This window comes from Micrasema longulum, unplaced genomic scaffold, assembly GCF_059751315.1.
Source record: "Micrasema longulum isolate JH-2025_06_02 unplaced genomic scaffold, ASM5975131v1 h1tg000699l, whole genome shotgun sequence".
Lineage (NCBI taxonomy): Eukaryota > Metazoa > Arthropoda > Insecta > Trichoptera > Brachycentridae > Micrasema > Micrasema longulum.
In genome coordinates, this window is record NW_028277895.1 from 46,642 (window position 1) to 70,853 (window position 24,212).

General features: G+C 31.1%; 1 protein-coding gene across 1 annotated transcript in view; it reads right to left on the reverse strand.

Moving 5' to 3' along the window:
• LOC148279578 (uncharacterized) overlaps positions 1-24,212 on the reverse strand; it is a gene marked incomplete at its 3' end in the record, with an annotated part of 105,271 nt that overhangs the window by 39,081 nt on the left and 41,978 nt on the right. Inside the window, exon 2 of the mRNA XM_088229713.1 lies at positions 7,394-7,540. Coding sequence (XP_088085839.1) covers positions 7,394-7,445 — 52 coding nt within the window. The remainder of the gene's footprint in view (positions 1-7,393; positions 7,541-24,212) is intronic.

Here is a 24,212-nt window from a genome sequence, read left to right on the forward strand (position 1 = left end):
GTTAACCCAAGTTCACAAACCTTTTTTTCAAGTAACGCTGTAACTTACCTTTCGACTGTCAGACTACGAAACAAAACATCAATATTTATTTAAACAGTTTTATTTCTACAACAAATCACTTAACATACCAATATTCATTTTCAGGATACTAAATAGTTTTATTATATTTTAAATTAACCTTTATGGAACAGCCACAGCATAAACGAACAGTGTAAATTTATTTCAACAGAGAGGGAAAACATTTTTGAGAAGGGAATATGGAAGTCTAGGCATTTACAGGGCTTATGACCTGTCATTGTCAGTATTCCCTTCTCAAAAATGTTTTCCCTCTCTGTTGAAATAAATTTTAATGTGAATGACTCCCTAGGGAGGAAATCCAGCCAGTCTGCAAGCATTTGGACATACTCAAACATTACAAACAGTTTGCCACAAACGACTCTTTTGTAGAAGTATTTCCGCGTGCGCAGTTTTTTGGCTAGGCAATAGCTGTTAATTTTACAAAGAAACATTTACAATAATTATAACAAAAATAAATACGTTTGATAAAGTAAATAACAACAACAAAGCGCAATAAAGATCGGCATGACTTGTATAAAAAATGACGATTACGCGATATATTATCCCAATCCAATTAGCACGCATCCGCAATCAATGCGTGCGGATGACTGATTTCAATATTTAGGAAGGTACTACATAGAAGTGGACGAATCGACGAGGGGAGCAACTATTCTTAGATGTGGAAGTCAGTGCTATGCAAGCTCCTGACGTCTATGCGGAAAGATCTATGCGGAGAACTTACCGAAACACCAAAAGCGCGGGGTGGCGTGGAGTGGCGTGGGGTGGCGTGGGGTGGCGTGGGGTGGCGTGGGGTGGCGTGGGGTGGCTATTATACAAATAGAGATCTAGGGTTCAAGACATTTTAAGTTTAATGAACGGATTAAAAATATGTTTTTGGCTATTGCAAAAAAAAAACACATTTTACTTTATTCGGGTGCAGATGGATAAAAATGATTAAATTTAAAAATAATTTATTGAGCTTGTTACTAACCCATTCCTAACTACCTACTAACCCAAGTTCCAGTGATTTTCTGGGAAAAATATTACAACAATGTTTGAGTATGTCCAAATGCTTGCAGACTGGCTGGATTTTCTCCCTAGGGAGTGATTTATATTTAAATTTAATTTAACAGAGAGTGAAAACATTGTTGAGAAAGGAATATGTAAGTCTAGGGCTTATGACCTGTCGTTGGCTGGTTTAAAAGGCCACTTTACACACACTGTGTAACATTCACCATTCTGCCTATGTTTAAACATCCACATTTCCTAAACTCTTCCATCTGTTGAGTTTTGTGAAGTAAAGGAGCTGAAACATTTTGCCTTGTAAGTGATTTGGTTCAGCCGGATGAATATCCCCCACATAATAACCAGCCAATGACAGGTCGTAAGCCCTGTAAATGCCTAGACTTCCATAGTCCCTTCTCAACAAAGTTTTTCCAAACTGTTGTAGACTAGAACAGGATTTAAATACTTCAATAGAGATGGGGTACATTTTGGAGAGTGGAATATGAAAGTCTAAGCATTAACAGGGCTAATAGCCTGTGATTAGCTGGTTTAAGGGGCCGCTTTACACAGAATGTAACATTTACCATTTTGCCTGCTTTCCATCTCAATCTTAAGGTTTCAGCTTTTTGATGCTTAAATATGGGTAGAATGGTGAATATGTCTCGGTGTGTAAATATCCACCAAAACCAGCCATTAGCCCAGTAAATGCCTTGACTTCCACATTACCTTCTCTGAATTATTCTCCATCTCCGTTGTAATGAGCTTATAAAATCTGATGCATAAAAGATACATGATATAATATGTATGTCGCAATCAAAACATTTCACTATATTAGTAAAAGTGGTGAGATTTATAAAACTTTAAATCGGTCAGATGTTAAACTTTACCGAAGAAAAGTTTTCTCTCAAATTCCGTAATTTGTAAAATACGCTCCAAATATCAAATAGGTACCTACTTTATGTACGATAATCTTGGGGTTAAGAGGGGAAAAGTGCCGACTTTTTGTGAGACCAGGGTCCCTAAAAGATCCGAATTTGATGCCCCGAGGCCCGTGTCAAAGGTGCCTCCTAAAAAGATATCTCGCTGGAAAGGGTCAGGCAAAAACCTTTTTTAGATTTTGAGGCATTTTAGGGGTTTCGGTTAGATACGATGTTTACACAGATCGCTTTTGAAAAATTGTGAGCTGAATGCAGATTTTTCAAATAATTTAAGTAGCCTAGGAAATGCGGACCATATTCTTCTCGTATATTCCATTTCTGTAGGTTTAGTTAGATCGATGAAGATATAAATGTTTAAAAAAATGCTTTTGTTAAAAAAAAATTGTGATGTATTTAACGCAATTAAAAATAATACATTTTAAACAACTGCATATTTTTTTGACAAACATACATACTTAAATAATATTATTAACATTGAATTTATTTTTCTTTTTACGTTCTTTTGATCAATAATCAAACAACCATTTTATATAGTTCATTATACGATGTTCCATTGTAATGGTCACTCTATACCTATTAAACTCACGCCCCTCTCTTTATCACCTCCATCTCTTTTTTCAATTATTTTTCCCATAACATAAATTACTTCCATAACCTAATCAGTGCATGTGAGAGTTACTTATTAAAATGCATGGCATGTTTGTTTTATATTTTTGTGCAACAATATGTTGAAAGTGTATGGTGGGTTATGCATGTTGATTTAATTGGTGTCCTGACGAAGAGACTGGTACATCTTGAAACTGGTAGAGAAAGGTAGAAACTGGTAGAACAAAGTTGGTCATTGTTTTTTTACAAATATTGAAAAACATTCAGAATACTTGGGTTATTTCATTTTTAAAATGCTAAACAGAAACAATGCAGCATTTTGAGGAGCACGTTTAACCCATTTACCTCGTCTGTCCCCATTTGAGGACACTACTTACTAATCTTAAAATTTGTTTTTTTTTACTTTTTATTTTGAAAAATTGTTATTATCCCATTAGCATAGATGTCAATGGATATTACATTGTGCCGATAATGACAGTTAATTGTTTAAATTTGATATTTATCTACGCATAACTTCATTGCGTTTACAGCGTTTATCGGTGAGTTATTAATTGTATTGTTTTTTCACATTTTCTATTTATTTTTTTGAAATTTTACTAAAAACATATACGAAACTTATGTACAAACTTTGTCTTACATATAAAACATCTATCAATAATCTTTATCGATGTCTACGTCAAGTTTTATATTGCCGTCCTTGTTTGGGGACAGTGAGCTTATTAGTGCTACATTTTTACTCTTAAGTGTCGTAAGTTTGTGACATTAATAGCTCGACATACGTTGTAATTTATTTTTAAATTAGATCATTTACAATTTTTCGTTCCCCCTGTATTATAATATTCTGTTTATGTAGTTAGTAAATAATACATACGCTTATTTGTTGTTAAATTATTTGATATTCATTGCACTTTTTTTACAGTTCCGAGCAACACAATAATGAGTAAGAGAATGTTCAGGTCATTTAACAACTATTGAGGATTAGAAGAAGCCTTAACTTCGATTTTCTTTGAGGTAAATGAACAGACTGAAAATGATTTAGTTGTAATACCTTCAGAACCAAGCGCATTAAGAGATAATGAAAAAGGGTCTGATGATGATCGCAATAGAGATAATATGTCGAATAATATACCTAAAGGCGTCAAGGTATTAATACAATTGCCAGATGAAGATGAAAGTGATTGGAATAGCAGTGACGAGGAAATGCTGTCAAAAAAGAGACCCCGATTGACAGATTTGGAACATCCACGTTGGAGAAAATACAATCCACAGTATTTGGAAGCACCTAACTTTACAAAAGATGTATACGTAATTAAAAAAAGAAACGCTATCGCCGCACTAAAAGGACTAAAGCCAGTCGACATTTTTTAAATGATTTTCGATACTGAAGTAGTGGACCTAATAATTAAGGCTTCGAGGCTCTACGGTAAACAAAATAACCGACAAACTTTTGATCTGACTTGAACTGAGTTAAAAGGGAATTCGGGAGGTTATTTGGGAATTCTGTTACTAACAGGATATTATAAACTACCAAGAGAGGCTTTATTGGTCGTATGACGAAGATTTAGGTCTACACATTTTTGCGAAAACAATGTCTAGAAATAAATTTACAGAAAATAAAAGAAATTTGCATCTAGCTAATAATGATCTCGCTGCATCACGAATCACAATATGTTCAAGCTCAAACCGCTTGCCAAAATGTTGTCTAAAAAATTGTTCACTGGGGAGTAGACATGGCAGTAGCAAATGCATGGCGTTTATATCATTTAGCCAATGGAGAAAAAGAAAATATGGACCAATTCTATTTTTGAAGAAGCATTGCTTATCATTACATGCGTGAATGAAGTTTGGTCTCAACAGGAAGGTCATCAGCGTCAATGCTACCTAGCTCAGCTCTAGACGGGCTTGGACATTTTCCCAAGAAAATGTCATCCCAATTACGCTATGTCAAAAAGTATCAAAATATCAGCTAGTTTTAATTTGGACATTAATGGGTTCAGTAAAAATATAAATATTTCAATTAAATTCAGATAACCTGGGTTTAAATAAATATAAATTGTTAATTATGGCAATCCCTTCCTTTCATTTCAATTCCGCGTCCCTTAATTTCGTCAGTAAAATGATCGTCATCGACGGCCTTCCAAATATAGCAACTTGAGTTTAGGTTATACTTAGGCATGCAAAGCACGTGTCCGAGCCAGGTCCACTACCGCACACTTAGAATGCTCATTTTAGAAGGCTGCTGCATCCGTTCTCAGACTTGAATCTTAGTTATAGAATCATACCACCTCATACATACACACTTATTCTCAAAACGCAGAAGTTTGGAGTTTCGAGTTTTGGTAAAGTATCAAGATTCGTATCCATAAAAGAGTATTTATACAAGAGTTGATTTATCAATTTTTAGTTTCGACCGGGTATTGACTTATAACACGCATCTTCTTAAAAGTTGCTCAAGCAATACCAAAGCGCGTTGCGAGCTTTTTGAGCATGCTACTAGTCTCAGTTATGTGAACTCCTAAGTATTTAAAGCTGTCAACTTTCTCGATCCTCTGTCCATTACTATAGAGATACTGATTAGGGTCAGAAGAAGATTTGTTGCACATACGAGTAATATGGGTATTTTTTGTTAATATTAAGAATTAGACCAGGGGAGTTTTTTCGCAGTTTGTCAATTTTGTTCTGAAGATTATAAATAAGGTTTTTAAGAAGAACCGCATTAAACATCAAAATACTATTTTTTACGAGAAATTGCGATTTATTTACAAAACAAATCCAAAAGCTGGTGCTCAGTTGGGTTCGTTTACGTTTATTATTGACAAGGGTAAAGTTATATTTATTGCGCACATAGACTTAATTCAAGATCAAGGTGAAGCCAAAGCAAATAATAAAAAATTTACTTTGTTCAAAGAAAAAAAATTAACTTCGGTACTTTTAGTTTCTCAATTATCATCGGAATTCATTCAACAGTATTATTTTCAATCGATTATTCATGCCACCAATTCAGAAGCTAAAAGTAATGGGTATCTCTTTTAAATTTATCGCCAATTAGGTTGGGTCTAACGTCAAAACGACTCTGGGAATTTTCAATTAGGCATAGTCATCAAAACAAACCGTGAAATTCGCCGTAAGGGATATCGATATGCCACCCCTACTTTATAGAGCCACCCGACCCCTCAAAACGGCTTCAGTCTATATGGAGAACCCCTGTCACGTGGAACAAGGCTGTGTTCTAGTGACTGGTGACCTACTCCGAGTTAACAAGTCTCTTGTCACACATTAGGACTTTCCGAATTCGGCTGAAATTTCAACACCCTTTTAAATATAAAAGCGGTGAAACCTCAAAATTAGAGGGCTGAAATTTCTCAATCAAATTTGTTGTAAATAGCTTTTGAATCGTTTGTTTTTCAGTATTTTAGCATGAATATGAAATCTACATGATTTTTCAGATAATAAAGTTGAATCAATCTTTGAACTTACACATTTCAACAATAAAAACAATATAATATTATGACTATTATATTTTTATTTTACATAAAATAATTTCTTTCTTATAATTTACCAACGAATCTACGAGAAGTAAATAACCGTTTTGAATGGGATTTTTTAATGACGTACGTTATTTATTTTTAATAAGCGGTCTTTTTTCCCAGCAATATTTTATGATTAATAGACTGGCGCCTAAAACCCAAGACTGACTTTTTTTTTTTAAATAAAAAGAAATATTTGCGTTCTTATGATTTACCGGAATATTTCATTTTCAACGAGTTATAAGTAACTAGCTATTGGAAAATGGAAATCGAGTTGGAGTAGAGTGGGATTCGAGCCACGAACCTTTGAGCCATAAATTCGAGACACTTGCCACGAGACCACAACCCGATCCATTTATGTGGCAAAAATGATCAAGATACACTGCGGTTAGTGCAGCAATAAAGTTTTATATCAAACATTAGGTGCGTGAACGGAATAATAAAAAAACAGTTTTCGCTAAAAATATTTTATAATTATAATAAAATGTAATTCTTCGATAAGTCTTAAAAATATTTCAGTTTATTTATTACACATATTGAATATTCAGGTGAATGATCAATATGTGAAAGAACCAGAATCCTGAACGGTCGTTGTTGATGGCTACTCTCAGGTAAAAATCCATTCAACGTGTAACATTTACCATTTTGCCTATGTTTGAACATCCGTATTTCTTCAATTCTTCCATTTGTTGATTTCAGTGAAATTAAAGAGATGAAACCTTTATTGTTGTGAAGAGATTTATCTGACTGAATTATTTCACATACTAGTATGCATGACTCCCGAGAGCGTGTAATCCAGTCTTTTGTCTACGAACGTTTGGACAAACTCAAAAATCGGAATTATGCTATTTTATAAAATATATTAAAAGATAAAGTATACTCTTTTAACCTACTCTCCAAAATAAATCTTAATGTCCTCTTTCACGTGACAAGAAATATGTATTTATTATATTTGCTAGTCTGTAGCACTAACTATGCACAACACTCTTTTTTCTATTATTTTTGCTCAAACTATAATGCTATTTTTTCATCTATTGATATATTTATCATACCCCTTAATTTATTTAAAAATAAATTATGACTCATTTTTTGCTGCAATATGCTCCCACTTGCTATTTAATTATGCTCACTGTTTAATTTAGCGTTTTCTTTTGTGTCTTATTTTCTTGATACAAGTGCATTTTGTTGCTCAACCCTCGAAACATACAAAAATAATTACTTGATAAACATGACTTCTTTCATTTTTTAGTTAGCTCTTACCAGTGACGGTGAGGACACTGAAGACCAGCGTCAGCACCACATGTCGCCCCATGCTGGCCACGGGGACTGGAGCCCTTGGGGGCTCGGACAGGGGGTGCGCCCCTACCCCACGGGGGCCGCCCGCCTTTCCCTCCCCAAACCCGATCGCTGAAAATATCAAACCATTATAAATTTATTAAATTACAGTAATTTCAGTCTGCATTGTTACAAGTAGTACAAGGAAAACATCAGCCGTTTGTGTTTTTCTCATTCATTCTATCAATCGGTTATTGGCAGTGAACAGGAGTGCACGCTAGTTAAATGACTTGCATGTTTAGGATTTAAAATGTATTTTGCTAGAACAGGCCAAACTTTTGTTCTCACCGCATATCCTCCCAATTTATGTAATTCGAATCACAAAAATAATAATGTGTTTGTAATTATCTAATTTCAACTAAATACACTAATTGATATCAAACGTTGGATTGTGTTCATTTAATATACGCAAACAAGTATCTACTCAAATCTTGCAATAGCAAAGCATTGCGCGGTTCAACTTGTATTGTATAAAAATTAATAAATAATTTAGCCTGATGTAGCAAAATAAATTTAAAATAAAAATTACGCCGATTATCTTACAGCGTATTATCTTATATTTCACTCAAACACCGGCCACAAAACAGCGTCTATGTATTCTTTATTGTGAGTTCTAACTTCATGAGACCTACTCTTCATCCATTTTTGTACAAATTTTACTTTCCAAATCCGGTGTGAAAATGTTTATTTGAAGAATACAAAAAATACAACTTCATATTTTTTTTTTAAAGTAGAGATATATCAAGTCTCGTATCGCATATCGTATAAAGACTAGTGTGACATCATAGCCACTCGAAAGTTAGTTGTAATGTATTTTTTTGGATAGTTTTAAACAAAAAACTTTCAAAACTAGTTATAACTCACACTACAATCAATATGTACGAAAATAATTTCAGTGACTATATTCTTATTTGCAGTCTCAAGCTTGGGGATTGGTTTGCAGCAAAGTCCTGCATCTCGTCCTCCAATTAAAAGTTATTAAATTCAGACGCATTACGTCTCCTTATTTTTTTTTGTATTTTCCATTCTTAATTTTATTGAATTTTTTGAGCAACTTTGTATGCGTCATCTCTCTGTTTCTGAATTTGACGCAAGGGTTGTTGTATACCATTATTTGTTAGTTTTCTTAAATGTATTTTTTAAGTAGGCATAAAATTGTCATTTACTTTCATCACAAATCGATATTTTCTATTATTAACCTTGTTTATAGATCTTTCATAATTCTTATTTTCTTTTTGATGATGCATAGTTATTTTTTCTTTCGTGCAAATAAGTTTTTTGACATCAATCTCCGAAGAAATCCAATCAAAAATTAAGGTCATGATTTGGAAAATGACATAGCACTACAAATGTTCATGTTATAAATGCTTTGTTAACTTTTGTAACGAGCATCGTAAGATTTGTTTCTAGCAAAACCTCATTTGAAATTATCTTGAAAGAAATTTTACTTCGGATGACGATCATTACGCCTCCTGTATGCCGACTTAACAAATCACATCTGACAGTCATGCATCCCGAAAACATTACTTCATTTGTTTTTATTTATTAAGTCATCACTTAGCATCAGCAAACGTGGTTTATATTTATACAATGATACTTCCAGTTCTTCGCAATTAGAATTCATTTCAAAACAATATTTTTGTAACTTTTCACTTTAAAAAATCTATTATTCTTTTCTCTGATTCAATTCTCTTTTTATAAATTTCAGATTCCTTACTATAAACCGGATGGTCAACATCAATTTACAATTTTAGTCATTTATTATGTAATAAAGTTAAATAAGTAATTATACAAAATATATATATGAAAGGAAGAAAACTATTTGGAAACAAATTTCGAAATCCCCCTTCTCCTTTTCTCTCACTCTGTTTCCACAAAGATTTATATTTTTAATAAATTATTCACTAGACTGAGATATTCTTTAAAGTGCGCTGTTTTTCGTTGGATTGAATTGGACTGAGGGCGTAGAATTTCAAAAATTACAGAATGAGTTCTACAGACTGGGACTTGATACAAAATGGTTCCGACAGTGTTTTGTGGATTATAAATTATATTATTAACAATTTTATACAGAAAGCTTATATTTAACATGATACACCGAGTTGCGAGATTAAAAATTTAATGAAAACCATAAATTTATTTATAATATTTTTATAAATTTATCACTGTTTTATTAATTTATTGCAAAATGTACATAATATATTTAAAACCAGGGAATCTATATAAAACTAGTGAATTAGAAAATAAATACGGAGCGTCCTCCGGTTAGGATAGTTTCCATCTAACATGGCTTATCCTGTTCTAGGATGGATATTTTTTTATCTTTTAAAGTATAAGTAGTTCTATACGTATATAATAATAACAAAAAAAACTTTTTTTTCTTATTGAAAATGTATAACAAATTAAATATAAAAATTTAATTATCATTTTTTCATAAATATAAAGTATATAATATGTATAATGTTACTTAAACATAAATAATGTAGTAAAACATAAAAAAAAGTAATCTAATACATAAGAATATGAATAAAATGTGTAAAGTAATGCGTTTATTAGTCTCCATATTTTTTTATAAAATCTTTTGCTACGCTATGCGATTTTTGTATGTGCACGTATTTTTATTTCAAAATTTGTTTTACATTTTGAGTCTTTCATATTTGGAATTAAATCATTTTATATTTTTTTGATACACTATATTGTTTTTTTACGAAAGTGGTTTATACAAGTGGGACAATACAGTTCAATTGTGTTCGTGGGCGATTGTTTATATTTTGTTGAATTCTTTTGACCTCACTTAATTTATACCTCGTCTTACTTACAATATCCTCAACTCGAATAGACCTTATGTTGAATACCTCAAAGGTTTTTTTAAGAATGTTCTTTATGATCCATTATCCCTTTTTCTGTTTTTTTCACAGGTTCAAGATTCAATTGCATGTATTTATTTTTAATACATCATTCCTTTCTTAAATTCATCTACTTCTTGAGTTGCAAACGAGATAACATCGGTTGTTGACATTATTTGTATATTGTTTTATAGTGCCAGCCCTGACAAAAGTGCTCGATGGTCAAAAAATATATAAGTTAAACTCAAACAAAGGTTTGACTGATATTTTATGCCAAAATCTTTTTTTTTTTTTTTAATTCTCTACCGAAATACTTACAAACGTTTTACTCGTATTTGCGCCTAAAAAAATGATTAAGGGTAACTCAATACTTATTTACAATTTCAATTTTTCCTAAAATTACGAAAAATTTCAAAGGGTTAAGTCATTTTGCAGGAGCAGTTTTATTAACACCATTTTCTTTGTATTTTAGGGAAAAGGGCTTTTCGTGGTTTTATTTTATTTTGTGATGAAAAAAATGGTTTCCGGAACAATGAAGTTATTTCACGTTTGTATTTTTAGGGAGATTTTATTCAAATTAGATACGAGCTATTCGTTTTATGGCGAAATATAACCGTATTATGTTAAATATAATTTTTGGCTGTGTAAAAAGACTATCTCATATACAAAGCTTAACGTTTAAAATGTTATTTTTAATCCTACCTATGTAAAATCATGTTTTGTAAATTATTTTTTTACGTTTTTCTGTATTTGTTCTGTGTGTTTATAAAATGTTGAAAATTTTTTGTTTGTTACTAAAAAAGGTATATTTTTAATAAAGTAAATATAAAACAACTCTGTTTTCAACCACAAAGTTTTACCTTTTCAACCGACTGGTTTCAAAACTACACAAGCTTTCACGTACAAATCTAAAACTTTAGACATTCCTTATTTTCCTAAATTCAATACATAAAATATTGAAATTTACTTAAGAAATCGGAAAAATTAAAAAATAAAACTTTCTTGACTTGTCTTTTAGAATAAAAAATTTTAAAAATTATTTCAATATCTACCGTTTACAAACATAATCAAATACAATTATTCATAACTAGCAGGCGACAGTCCGCTATCGCGGACTGTTCCATGCTAAGGAATTCGGCTCTTTGAGCCTCGTGTAATTGGCCATTCGGGTCTCGTTTTACGGCCCTGCGGGCCTTACTTGATCGGCCTCTGGCCTCGGTTAGTTAGGATCTTGAGCACCTTAAAATTTCGCCCATTTGGGCTTCATATTTGTTTTTTGTTCGGAGCATTCTAAATGTGATAAAGAAAAAATCGTGACTCAGTATGAAGCTACTAAAACGACACAAAATTCTCAGATAAAATATATTAGATTTCTACACATAAGGTTCGGTTACTTAGCAATTAACATGGAATAGCGGAGAATCTGTGATGTAAAATAATAACAGTCAGCTATCAACATAAAACCAACATGCTAGTTCATTTGGCCCATTGAGCCTCATATAATTAGCCCTGTGGGCCTTAGTGAATCTGTTCCAAAGGTCTTGGCTAATTATGATCTCGGATGCGCTGTACAAGTTATCCGTTATCCAAAAAAATACATTTTTATGAATGGCTTTGTAACGCGCCCTTGAGCACATTACGAAAATGGCACTTTATACGTTTTCCATAATAATTATATTGATAAAATACATGAAGGGCCTTACTTATAAAGTAAGTATAAAATTATGCCTCGGCATAGTGGTGGAACAAGAATAGTATATTAAAAATTCTTAAGCCTCGCATAAAGTTGTACTTGGTATAAAGCTGTGATAGCGACCGTAGTTACTTATTCCACGCTTATACCTGGGTCCAACGTGGTAAAGCGCTGGAAAAAACCCGCGAACCATCATATGCCAATTTTTGTTTTTGTTAAATGGATCGTATTTATCTAAAATTTAAAAAAATTATAAAACATGCCCTTTTTTCAGAAGTTTTAAAGTAAAATATAATTTATGAGTGTAAAAGTAATCATCATCTTGATTTTATTCTAATAAATTTGATTTGGCAGATATTTTAACAATGATTTTTTTTTTATTTGCCTTATTTATTTAAGATTTTTACATATTTAAATTTACATTCATTTAATCGTCTTAACATTAAACAACAATTTATTGTTTTTATGACCAATGTCGATGCTTATGTCAGTAATTTGTGAGTGCTGTAATATCTAACAATTGACATTATTTATTTACATTTGATATTATCTTTTAAAAGTCTGATGACGCCAAAAGAATATTTTTTATTTTCAGCTTGTTTTTTATAACGAATTCCGAGTATACAACACAACACAAATTAAATAATACGTCAATTAATAAATACCATCATCGATTTTGATAGACTTAAATTTTGTTAGACGCTTGACGTTTCTTTAGTTTGTTTGGTTTTGTTACTAATACGAATTACATGTTAGAATTTGAAAATGCACGCAGCTTGTTCATGGGTGTGCGCAAAAAAAATGCATGGTTAAAAAATAAATGATGGAATAAGCTAAGTAGTTATAGTTTTTCTAAATAGTAAATAAGCTAAGTAGTTATAGTTTTTCTAAATAGTAAATATTTTGAAGCGTAACCTTTTTTTATACCAAATATAAATGGTTATATCGGGTATAGTTATTCCTTAATGTAAACTCCGAAAAAGAGAATCTAATAAGTAACGTCAATAAAATTATTTAGGATATTTTTTTTTCTTCGCAAATTGAATTTTGTACATTTTGGAGGATATTTGTTTTTTTGGAGTATAATTCAAAAATATGTCAATGTTAATAGGTAGGTACTTAAAATGAAATCAAGTTGTGGCCCCGTGGCTACTGTCGTGGACTCACAGAGCAGAGGTCCGAGGTTCGCACCAAGCTCTACCGCAACCTGATTCCCATTTCCAAATAATGAGTTATTTACAACCCGTTAAAAATGGCCCCCAAAATTTAAATGTTGTGTAAATTTTAAAAAATAATAACCGAATGGAAATGTAAAAATTTCATTTAAGAGAAAACATGAACAAAAAATATGGATATTTAAAAAAGGGCCTACTCACCCTATAAAATATTTATATGGCTACACTTTCGTGAGCGCAGATTTGATATCCGTATAGATGTGTGACACATTACGTTTTGTATATTACGTTAAAATAAGATTTTGAAACTTTCCTAAGTGATAATATAAAATACCAAAATTTTGTGACATTTTCAACACTTTTTTTACAATAAAATGAATTTGATTCAAGTTATATGCCAGAAATTTAAACTCTTTTCTCCCTCATACACGGCGTTCAGACAGTGTTATACCAAGTGTTCTTCAAATGACAAATTTCAGACGAAAATGACTCACTCACTGACTTACTTAAATAATATAGCTAAAATTCTTATCCGCTTATTTAGTCAATCATTCAACATAGTACGGCACCATCCGATAACATAGGGTGGATTTATAAATAACTATTTTTTCCATTATTTAATTTATCAATCGACAGGTAAACACACGAATCATTACATTTTGAGGCCGACTAATCTCCGATCGATTTCTTTTAGCGAAAATTCCCCCGCAAATAGAAACTAAATAAATAAAACAAAAAAAAAAAAAAAAAAATATTATCCACCCGCCGTAATTTTACCGAATGGAGTGGATTGTCGTGATACGTGTAAAACGGGCCCGTACATGACAGACACAATCAATCTTTTTAGACTATTAATTTAAAGGTCCTTTCAAATCATTCTATTGCCCATAAACATTCCGGAATCTATCAAACGATACATTATATGTTAATTAATGTTTCGCTAGCTGATACTTATTTTTGAAAATAACTTGATGCAGTATGTTATAAAACATCAAACCTGCATTCTAAACAATTAATAATTTTGATGTTGAAAATCACTAATATTAAGTCTCTTGATATTATAAATCTTGCATATACTAATTAAATTGTAATGATTGAGATTCAATCTATATTGGAAAAACTAAAATAAACTAAAATATTAGAGCAATAGAACACTTAAGGGGCCTAAATAATAATATTTTATCTGGATTTGCATACCATCTGATGGCAAATAATCATCGTTTTAATGAAGAGACTGGATTAAAATTTCTCCATGATGAAATAAAATATTTAATTCAGTCTTGAAAATCATGAAATTAAAAAAATAATTTATAACGAGAAAAACCAAACAACCAAATAAATATTATTTCTTTACTTACCTTGTATCTAATTCTAAAGATTGTATCCATCCCGTGGTACATTTCCCATCTTTATCAGAGAAACATGACAAAAAAACATTTTTTTAAAAAAGATTTCACAAGTAAGGGAAATATCTCACATTTATTGAGATTTCAAATCTTTTCCATAAAAAAAGATCAATGGATTAAATACTTGAAAACGTATGTTCGTTTGAATATAAGCGAAATTCCAAATGTTAGACAGTTTTTGAAAACTTAGTGATGCCAAGTTAGAGAAAACCATTAGTTTCATATTCTCTGGTCGACGAGGTTTTTCATCTCTGTTAATATATATTTTAATCAAGACGAGAATATTTTTGCAATAAGATCTTTCTGGAAGCTTTCCCGGATTCCAAACTAATTGGCTTAATAGTTTGCCACAGAACCACGTAAAATTGTGGAGACTCGGGAAGAAATGGATTGCGTTAGAGATAAGAATGGAAAAAGTAAACGAGAATCAACCGAATTGTCCTGGCGCTAATAAAGGTTTCAGAAACGTATTTTGGTGATTACATTCAGAAACCTAAAGTCGCACATTAGGGCGAAGTTCTGAGAAAAAATAAAAGTATGCTAATTCATGGTTCAATACATTTTCAATCCCAAAAAGTTTTTTTATTTATTTATTTTTATTTGGGAAAAAAAACAACAGTTCTTTTGGTGATTACATTCAAAAACCTTAAGTCGCATATTAGGGCGAAGTTATGAGGAAAAATAAAAGTGTGCTCATTCATGGTTCAATACATTTTGAATCCCAAAAAGTTTTTTAATTTTATTTTTTTAATTTTTATTTGGGAAAATAAACAACGATTTTTACAGAAATTATATACAGAAAATAAGAATACATATGAACGAAAATTGTGAAAACAGTGAAAAAAAAATTTTCACAGTGGTGTAAGATATTGATTAGTCGTTTTTCCTTGAGTTAGTCCTAGGTACTGGTAAATTAAATGTATTTTAAAGAAGCATTTTTGTAAACAATGAAGTTTTATAAGCTATCTTAAATATTGAGATTTTCTACTGACATTTCTTGGTGGAACTGCATTTTAATTTTAATAATAAAAATACTTTATAGTTTTATTCCACTTTTATTTATAATTATTTTATTTTTTATTTAACCCCTGCTTGCACTTGTATATAACATAGAAATTTGTTTAGTTTCCCACCAGTCTGACGATGTCGGTCACGACGAAACCCGGTCACTGGTAAAAAATATAAAATAATTATAAATAAAAGTGGAATAAAACTTTTAAGTATTTTTATTATTATAACTATCTTAAATATTTATCCAAAATAAGAAAACGCTATCTCACCATCAAATTAAGGACAGTTTTAAAAAAAGTGTTTTCGACTCGATGGCTATTGTCGAGTGAAAATCCTGAAAAAAGAAATTAAGTGAAAAGTAGTACGCCTCGTGTTGTAGTGGCTGGCGTTTTCGCCTACCAGGCCAAAAGTTCTCGGTTCGATTCCTGAGAAGGTCGACATGAGACATGTGTTTTAATGTTGCTGAATTATTTCATTGTCTCTGAAGCGTTCATCAAAATATGCTCCATTTTATTTTACAATGCAGTACCCTATACACTATCGTGTGCGGAAAAGGGTTTGATGTTGATGATTTTTTTTAACATTTTTTGTGAAAAAATACCAAAATGTACAAGTAAGCTAAGTCACGTATGAGTCACTTCTTTCAATACGCATGTTTTTTTAGGATCATATCTCGAATATGATATGTAAATACAATATCCAACCAACGATAAAAATACGAAACAACAAAAAAAACACTCACAAAACAAATAAATTTAAACATAGTACTAGATACACAGTTGTTAGATTTTTTTCAATATTTTGAAACTGGTATTAATTTTCTGTGTTATTAAGCCATGTTTTGTTAGTCTTTTTTGCAGACGCGACGCAACATCTAGATGTCGACAAATGTTAACATATATAAACTTCATAAGTTGGAAGTTATTCTTTTAAATATCCGTTTTGACAGCAGAAAGTAAATGGGTGTCATAGTTTATTTATCAATGACACACAGACGTGCAACCATTTCACCTGAAATAGAGCAACGAGCGATAAAGCCAGTCAGCATTTTATCTTTAGTATGGTACATTATATTCTGCAAGACTAACAGTATGGTACATAAAACATCCATTTACATAAGAACAATGTCTTTCTTTGTCTTCGTTCCCGACATGTAAAACAAAAAATTGTGGCCTATAAAGAGACCATAGGGCGTGGTAATGCCCAGTCAACCCAACAAATGAGCTCAAGCAAGTCCATTACTATAAATAAATAATAATAATCTAATCTTTTACAGAATATTTTATTTTTTCTTTCTTATATAACTTAAAAATATTATACCTGCCTATTTATTACAGAAGCATAAAATTCATAAACATTTCTTGTATACCAACGAACAGGCCATGCCTTTGTGGGATTTTTTGTTTTTTACTGTTTATATGTATTTTTACTATTTATATGTATTTCATTACTATATTCTTGTATCCTTTTTTTAGTACTCTGTTTTACCTTTTATGTATATTGTAAAAATAAATATATATATATATATGTTGTCTATTAAGTCATATATTGAACATTTAAAAGGAAGAGGGTTTTTCTACTAATACACTAATGAGTAGGGCTAGAAGGTGTGTATCGGTAGGGGGTCGGGCTGGGCTGTTCCTTCGCCGCCGTGTTGTGTTATTGAAGATGCTGTCCTTATATGTTAGATTAGGTGTTCATATTGCGAGGGGTAAATAAGGTTGGTTGATTGTTTGTTTGGCAGGTGATGTCAAGTTTTAAATAAGTTGATGCTATGTTTTCGTCTCGACTAGGATGGTACTAGAAATAGAGCGAGATTAAAGCGATTTTCTTTCGGGTTAATAGGGTTTTAATTATTTGGCCGGTGGAGAGGTGGTAATGGTTCTGGTTTTCCCAATTGGACTTGTTTCTTCCGGTTTACCAACAAGCTGATGAACTAACATAACCAATCGTCTTCAGAATCGGAAAAATTAGATTAAGGGGACAGACAGATTGACTCATGTATTAAGGTTGCTCTGGCGGCGATAGGGGCATTGAAAGTAGGTATTAAATGTAAATATATTTTTTTTAAAAACGTGAATCTTTTGAAAACATAGTTTTCCGTTCATTACAGCTAAAAAAATGTTTTTGTAATGTAAACTGAAAAGAAGCCACAATATTCTTACAGGCCCTTAAAAAAAGGATCCGGGTCATAGGGAGGCGCTCTAAAAAAAATTCCAGCATGTAGTTTAAGTGCAGCCACTTCAACACCTCATCGCTATATCTTATTCAACATGCAATAAATTCGCACTAAACCTCAAATGTCGTGTCTTATGTCAATATTCAACTAGGGTAGGAGCTCCACAATCCTAATATATGTATGGTAATTTTAATATTTAATGATATGACTAACTAAAAATTGCGTTTTTTGATTTTGTGGCTTTCAATTTGGCTGAATTTTAAAAAGCAATTCAAAAAAGCAAATTCAATATCCTCTTTCTAAGAGATTAAGTAAAAAGCTGATACGAAGATAAAATATGAGGTAGGAATAAATTCTTAAATTTTCTTCGCGTTAGAAAATTCTTAGTAACGCATAAAAAATATTCAGGATGTGGGTATTCCTTCGCAAAATTATTAGACACGTAGTATATAGTGGATAAAAGAGTAGAAAACGTTAAGTATACGGTAGAAGATATGAAGGAAATGGAAAGGGATTTTCCATAAAGCACGGATATTGGTGTTAAGAGAATAAACTGAAGAATTTAGCCTTATGGTTAACAGTTAAGAACACGAGATATGGCCTTTATCGACTTTTGTGTAGTTTTATCGACTGTCATATTTTAGAGACATCGTTCTCATTTACTTTAAAACATAATTATCATTGATGTATTATCCGGATCTAATAGTTACTCTTGATACTCTAAATTTATTCCTTGGACATTATTGACTAAAGAAGATAAAAAGGGATCAAGGGAAGTCTTACGGTATTTGTGAAGATGCGCATTTATAGTTCCAGTAATATAAATATATAAGAACGGGAGTATGAGGTCGCATTTTAAAATGCAATATCTCCAGTACACTATATATTTTTTTGTGTAAACCAATCAAAAAAGACAATTTACTAATAAAATAAAATAAAATAAAATAAAATAAAATAAAATAAAATAAAATAAAATAAAATAAAATAAAATAAAATAAAATAAAATAAAATAAAATAAAATAAAATAAAATAAAATAAAATAAAATAAAATAAAATAAAATAAAATAAAATAAAATAAAATAAAACAAAATAAAATAAAATAAAATAAAGTAAGATAAAATAAAATAAAATTTTAAAAATGGAGTAAAAAAAATTTTTTAAAAAATAAAAAAACAAAATAAAAAAATAAAATGATAATAATAAATAAAATAAAATAAAAATATAAAATAAGAGTAAATAAAATAAATTGATCTGAAAATAAATTTGAGTAAATATTATAAAATAAAACACAACTGTACTGATATCAATCATAATCCATTAGCATTAAGATTTTTTATAAAAACCTTTTCGGCAAGACGTCACGTTAGAATTAATCTCAACGGAATCCCGTGCTAGATATGGCTCTCAAAAATAATTCTTTTGGATAAAAAGAAAGCTTTTATATTTCGTAACATAATACTGTACTTTCGTGAATATGCAGATAATAGGATGATTAATGGTTATCACTCCGTACCGCTTTTTAATACAATTCTCACGGAACGTATAGCCACAAATTATAGTTGTTTTGTGAAATTTTACGCCCTTTAAAATAACGTTACAAACTTTTTGAAGGAACATTAATAATGTTATTAAATACATTTTATTTGAACACCTCGTATTTAAACATTTATAAATTTATAACATTTTAAGAGGGTATCGGATAATTCCTAAAATTTGTATTTTTACTGGTGTTACTCGTATATTTCTTTTACTTATAGGGTTCTTGTTCCTTTTTGCACTCAAAACTCAATTCTTCATCTCACCGAACACTGAGATATCAATATTTATTGAAAAATTTAAATGGAATTTTTTACTTAAGTTGCTTACCATATTCGGGGTAGACTGCAAGAAAATTTTGATGGGAAGAATTATTTTTGAGCCTCCCAAATCGCCTTTGGAAATCTAAATCTCTCGGAACATTTATTCCCTTTGAAGTGACAAGAGGCGTGAGGATATTGTCCCAGGCCCAATAAGCCTCCGTCCATTGGATCCCTTTAGTCCTACTGATATATGTCACCAAGCGACAATAAGGACACTGCTTCAACCTTTTGAGTAAGATAATAAAAGTTTTCTCTTCACTTGTCGAACAAGAGTGAAATTTAAGAGCTTTCGTCGGAGATATTTTCAGCTTTTATATTCAAATAAAATAAGTGTTTCTTCATGTTCGCATAAAACTAGTCCTCATTTTTTCCATTCTCTGTTTTTATCGCAAAAAATCATCCAAATAACTTTACTTAAACTTTTCTCAACCTACCCGGTGCGAAGAGTGAAATCCGAATTCCCTGTGAATCAATTTTAATTCGGTAACTCTTATATTATTGGGACTATTTACTCCATATTTTGTTTGTATCTTGAAACAAACAATAAAAAGCATTTGCTTTTTTGTTTTTAAATATTTAAATCCTTTATCTTATTTTTTTAAATCAATAATTTTTTTATATTTATTTGTACTCGACGAGCTAACAAAAATGAACAAAATACGTGAATGAGTAAAAAACGTATTTGCGATAACATGAAAAAATATTTGCACGATCAAAAACACATCGAACTTTTTACTTTCTTGACTAAAATTGAATAAAATAAACATAAAAAAAAATATTTGACCAAGAATGTCATACATATAGAACAAGGGAAGAAAAATAAGATTACTAATGAGAAAAACAAAATCTCAAAACTCATTGTTCAAGGGATTGAAGCTGTCCAATGAGTTACCTCAGGAAATAAAAGAAATTAAATTAAATTAAATTATTTAAAATTCATTTGAAATATATGTTTTTGAGAAATTTAAAAAAAAATGGTAATGTTAATGAAAGTTTATATTAGTTCTTAAAATGTTATGAACTAATTTAATAAAGCATTGATAAATGAATGAGCCTGTGCAAGTAATTACTTTACACTGAGTCAATGTTTGAAAATGCATTTTTTCTATTTTTGTTTGGCTCTCACAATTTTAAAAAGTGAAAGTCAACGCCTTGAAGTTCAATAAAGTCGTATTGGTGATATTTATACGAATATTTAACATTTTACGGCTCACATTTATAAGCTACGAGTACATGTATTACAAAATTTGATAATGCTTAAAAAGTGTTCTTCCACCTTGGGGTTTGATGGTTAGCCTCCATGCAAGATGACTCGCATTCGATCCCCGACATAATATATTTATTTAAGATTATTATGTTTTTACACCCCAATACTTCACAGTTTTTAGACTTGTACCTAAAGCGTAAGACTAATAATCTTATTTTTATGTAATAAAATGATGTAATAATGATCTAGACACTGCCATTGTTACTAATGAAGTGCCCTATGACTATTATTAGATACGGAAAGGGAACGACGACGATGATAGCGATCAAAAAGTTAATTACAACTGGGAATATTTACATAAACGAATCAATTTGTGGAGCAAATTTATAGAATATTACGGTTTACATAGAAATATATCTTTCAAATACGATTTAGTGTTTAGAATGGTGATATATAATAGAATTTGATCGATTACGATTACGATTATAAAATTAGAATTCCATAAGGTTAAAAAAAAGAATTTTGATATTGAATTGAATTCTAAGGTGAAAAAAATTATTGGTATAAATTTTATATATTATTACTTATAAAAATGGTTTATTGTGTCTGTCATGCACGGGACAGTTTCACACGAATCACGCCAATCCACTCGGTCCGGTAAATTTAAGGTGTGTGGATACTTATTTATTAATTATTATTAATTATTATGAAAATAAAACTCCGTTATTAGTGTTACACAGTTTTATACTTTTACAAGAACACTACTATAGTTTCGGGAGAGCACTCCTCCCATCGACATTATTTATTATTTTGTTTTTTCGTTTTATTTTTTTATTTTCTAATCGAGGGTGAAATTTTCACTAAATCAAATCAATTGGAGATAAGTCGGCCTCGTGGTGTAATGATTCGTGTGTTTTCCTGCCGATGGATAAATTAAATAACTAAAAAAATATTATTAATGAATCCGCTCTATGGTATTCTATGATGCCGTGCTATGTTAAATGATTGACTAAATAAGCGGAAAGGAATTTGAGCTGTATTATTTAAGTAAGTCAGACTTATTTTCGTCTAATAAATAATGTCATTTAAAGCTCATTGGGTATACCACTGTCTTAACGCTGTGTATAAGGGAGAAATCGGTTTAAATCTCTCGACTAAAACTTCAATCAAATTCATTTTAATGTCAAAAAGCGTTGAAAAAATTCACAAAATTTTAGTATTTTTTGTGTTATTTTGCTCTAATTTGTGATTTAACACCGCACCGATTAAATGTCACAAATGTAAAATTTGTAATGATACATTACCTTGAACCTTCCGTTTACTTAAAACGGGATTGAATTTTAGGTTACACGCAAAAAACTATGAAGTAGTTGCTAATTTCTCTCGCGTAGTCACTCCCTTGCGACCGGCGGCGGCGGCGGCGGCGGCGGCGTCACCCTCGTCAGACCCTTCCTTGGCCTCCGTAGTTGCGCCACACAGCAAAAGTTCATCGACGTGTGGCGAACGACTAAAATTCGTCCGGACCTACTCTTTGACCGTTATAAAGATAGCTTTTAGCCCCGTGTAATTCGCCACTGATCCAACGTGCTTCTATTTCCAAGTTTACAAACCATTCCCTTGTGATTGTTTAATAAACATCGTTGTTAACGCTTACTATAGAAATTCTCATAAAATTCTTCCGATACTGGTGATAAGAGACCTACGAGTAAGTTGTGCTTTTATTAGTGTCGCGTAACTGCGAAATATACAAAGAACGGTTGATCGTTTAAGGGGATTCAAACAAAACTCATACGCATTGGTCGGGTGCACGACCTGTTTTAGTCGAATTTTGGTGAATATTGTAGCGGGGATGATTTCTTTCAGCCCTCCGCTGAGGATGAAGCGCGCAGGGGTAGCCGGTCAGCTGCGATGATAGAAGAGTACCGTTGTGGGGCCGAGACAGCGATACATGGGCAAAAAATCAGAGGTGCCCGTTACGGTCGCACGTTACAGTTTTCAATTAATGTAATTTATATTTTTACATGCAATCACAGAAAATTACAAAAAAAAATGTCTACTTTGTGTTTTAAAAAAAAATATTTTTTGAACTGACAAAATCGAACTTGTTGCAGCAATTCTCGCATTGCAACTGTTTTTTTACCAGCCTTATTTAGGACATGGAGCCACAATTTGTTTATTTTTCAAATTCTATTTTATTGAACTAATCGAGAGAAAAAAAATAGCATAAACATCTCAAATATCAAATAAATGCAATGATAACCTTTAAGCTAAATACCCCTTCAATTGATGTACATACAATAACAATTGAGTGTTATTTTATTTTTTCTTTTCGAAATAAAATATCCTTATACTTTTAAAGGTCCAAAATCAACTTTTTATGTTAAATTCTAGAGTCCTGCTACTTCGCATTCTAAATTATCGGAAAATCTAACAAATAATATAATTTTACAGAGCACGCCGCGCCACGTCGTACTGACAGTCAAAGAAAACATTTTTCGTTCGTTATTAAAAGTTTATGTAATGAAAAACATAACAATATTGTAAAAATTCATGTTTCAATACAACTTTTGGCATTTCTGAAATGATATTGAAAAAGTTTTTCATTTTGTATCAATTATCTTATTTTGTTTACCTTTGGTATGTAATTGTATCCGTTTTGGTATTGGAAGAACAAGTTTTTAACATTAAAATATTTTTACTGTAGTTGCTTCTGAAAACATAATGTTTTTAGTTGAACGGGCAGCATTTTCTTGTTTCGCTATTTTACACAAATGAAATAAGCTTAAAGTTTTTAAAGTCCATTAAAAATGGTATGTTTCAATAGACGCCTTTTTAACGACATATCACAATAATTATTATGTTCACTGGCAATATTTTTTTTTTGCACCACAACAGACTAGGTGGCCCAATTACAATAGTGAATTACATTACAGAACACCCAGGATTGATGAAAATTACATTTTATTTATGTGTTCTCACCGGGAATCGAACCCAGAACCTTCCTTGTGTGAGTCAAGTGTCTTGACCACTATACTATGGAGGCCGCTATGTCATCATCATGTGCTTCAAAATATTGATTTTAAATCTGTCTCCAGCATATTTTTTTAAGTAGGTCAGTCATTGTAATGTTTAGATCCATTAACATAATTTATTTTTTAAATTTATTGCATAAATAAGTAAAAATATTTAATACCAGGGAATCTATATAAAACTAGTGAATTAGAAAATAAATATGGAGCGTCCTCTGGTTAGGATAGTCTCCATCTTACATGGCTCGGCATGTTCTAAGATAGTTCATTGTAAAGTTTTTTTTAAAGTTTTATATTCGTTAATGCTTTTTTTATTCACGAATATTCCAAAATCAATCT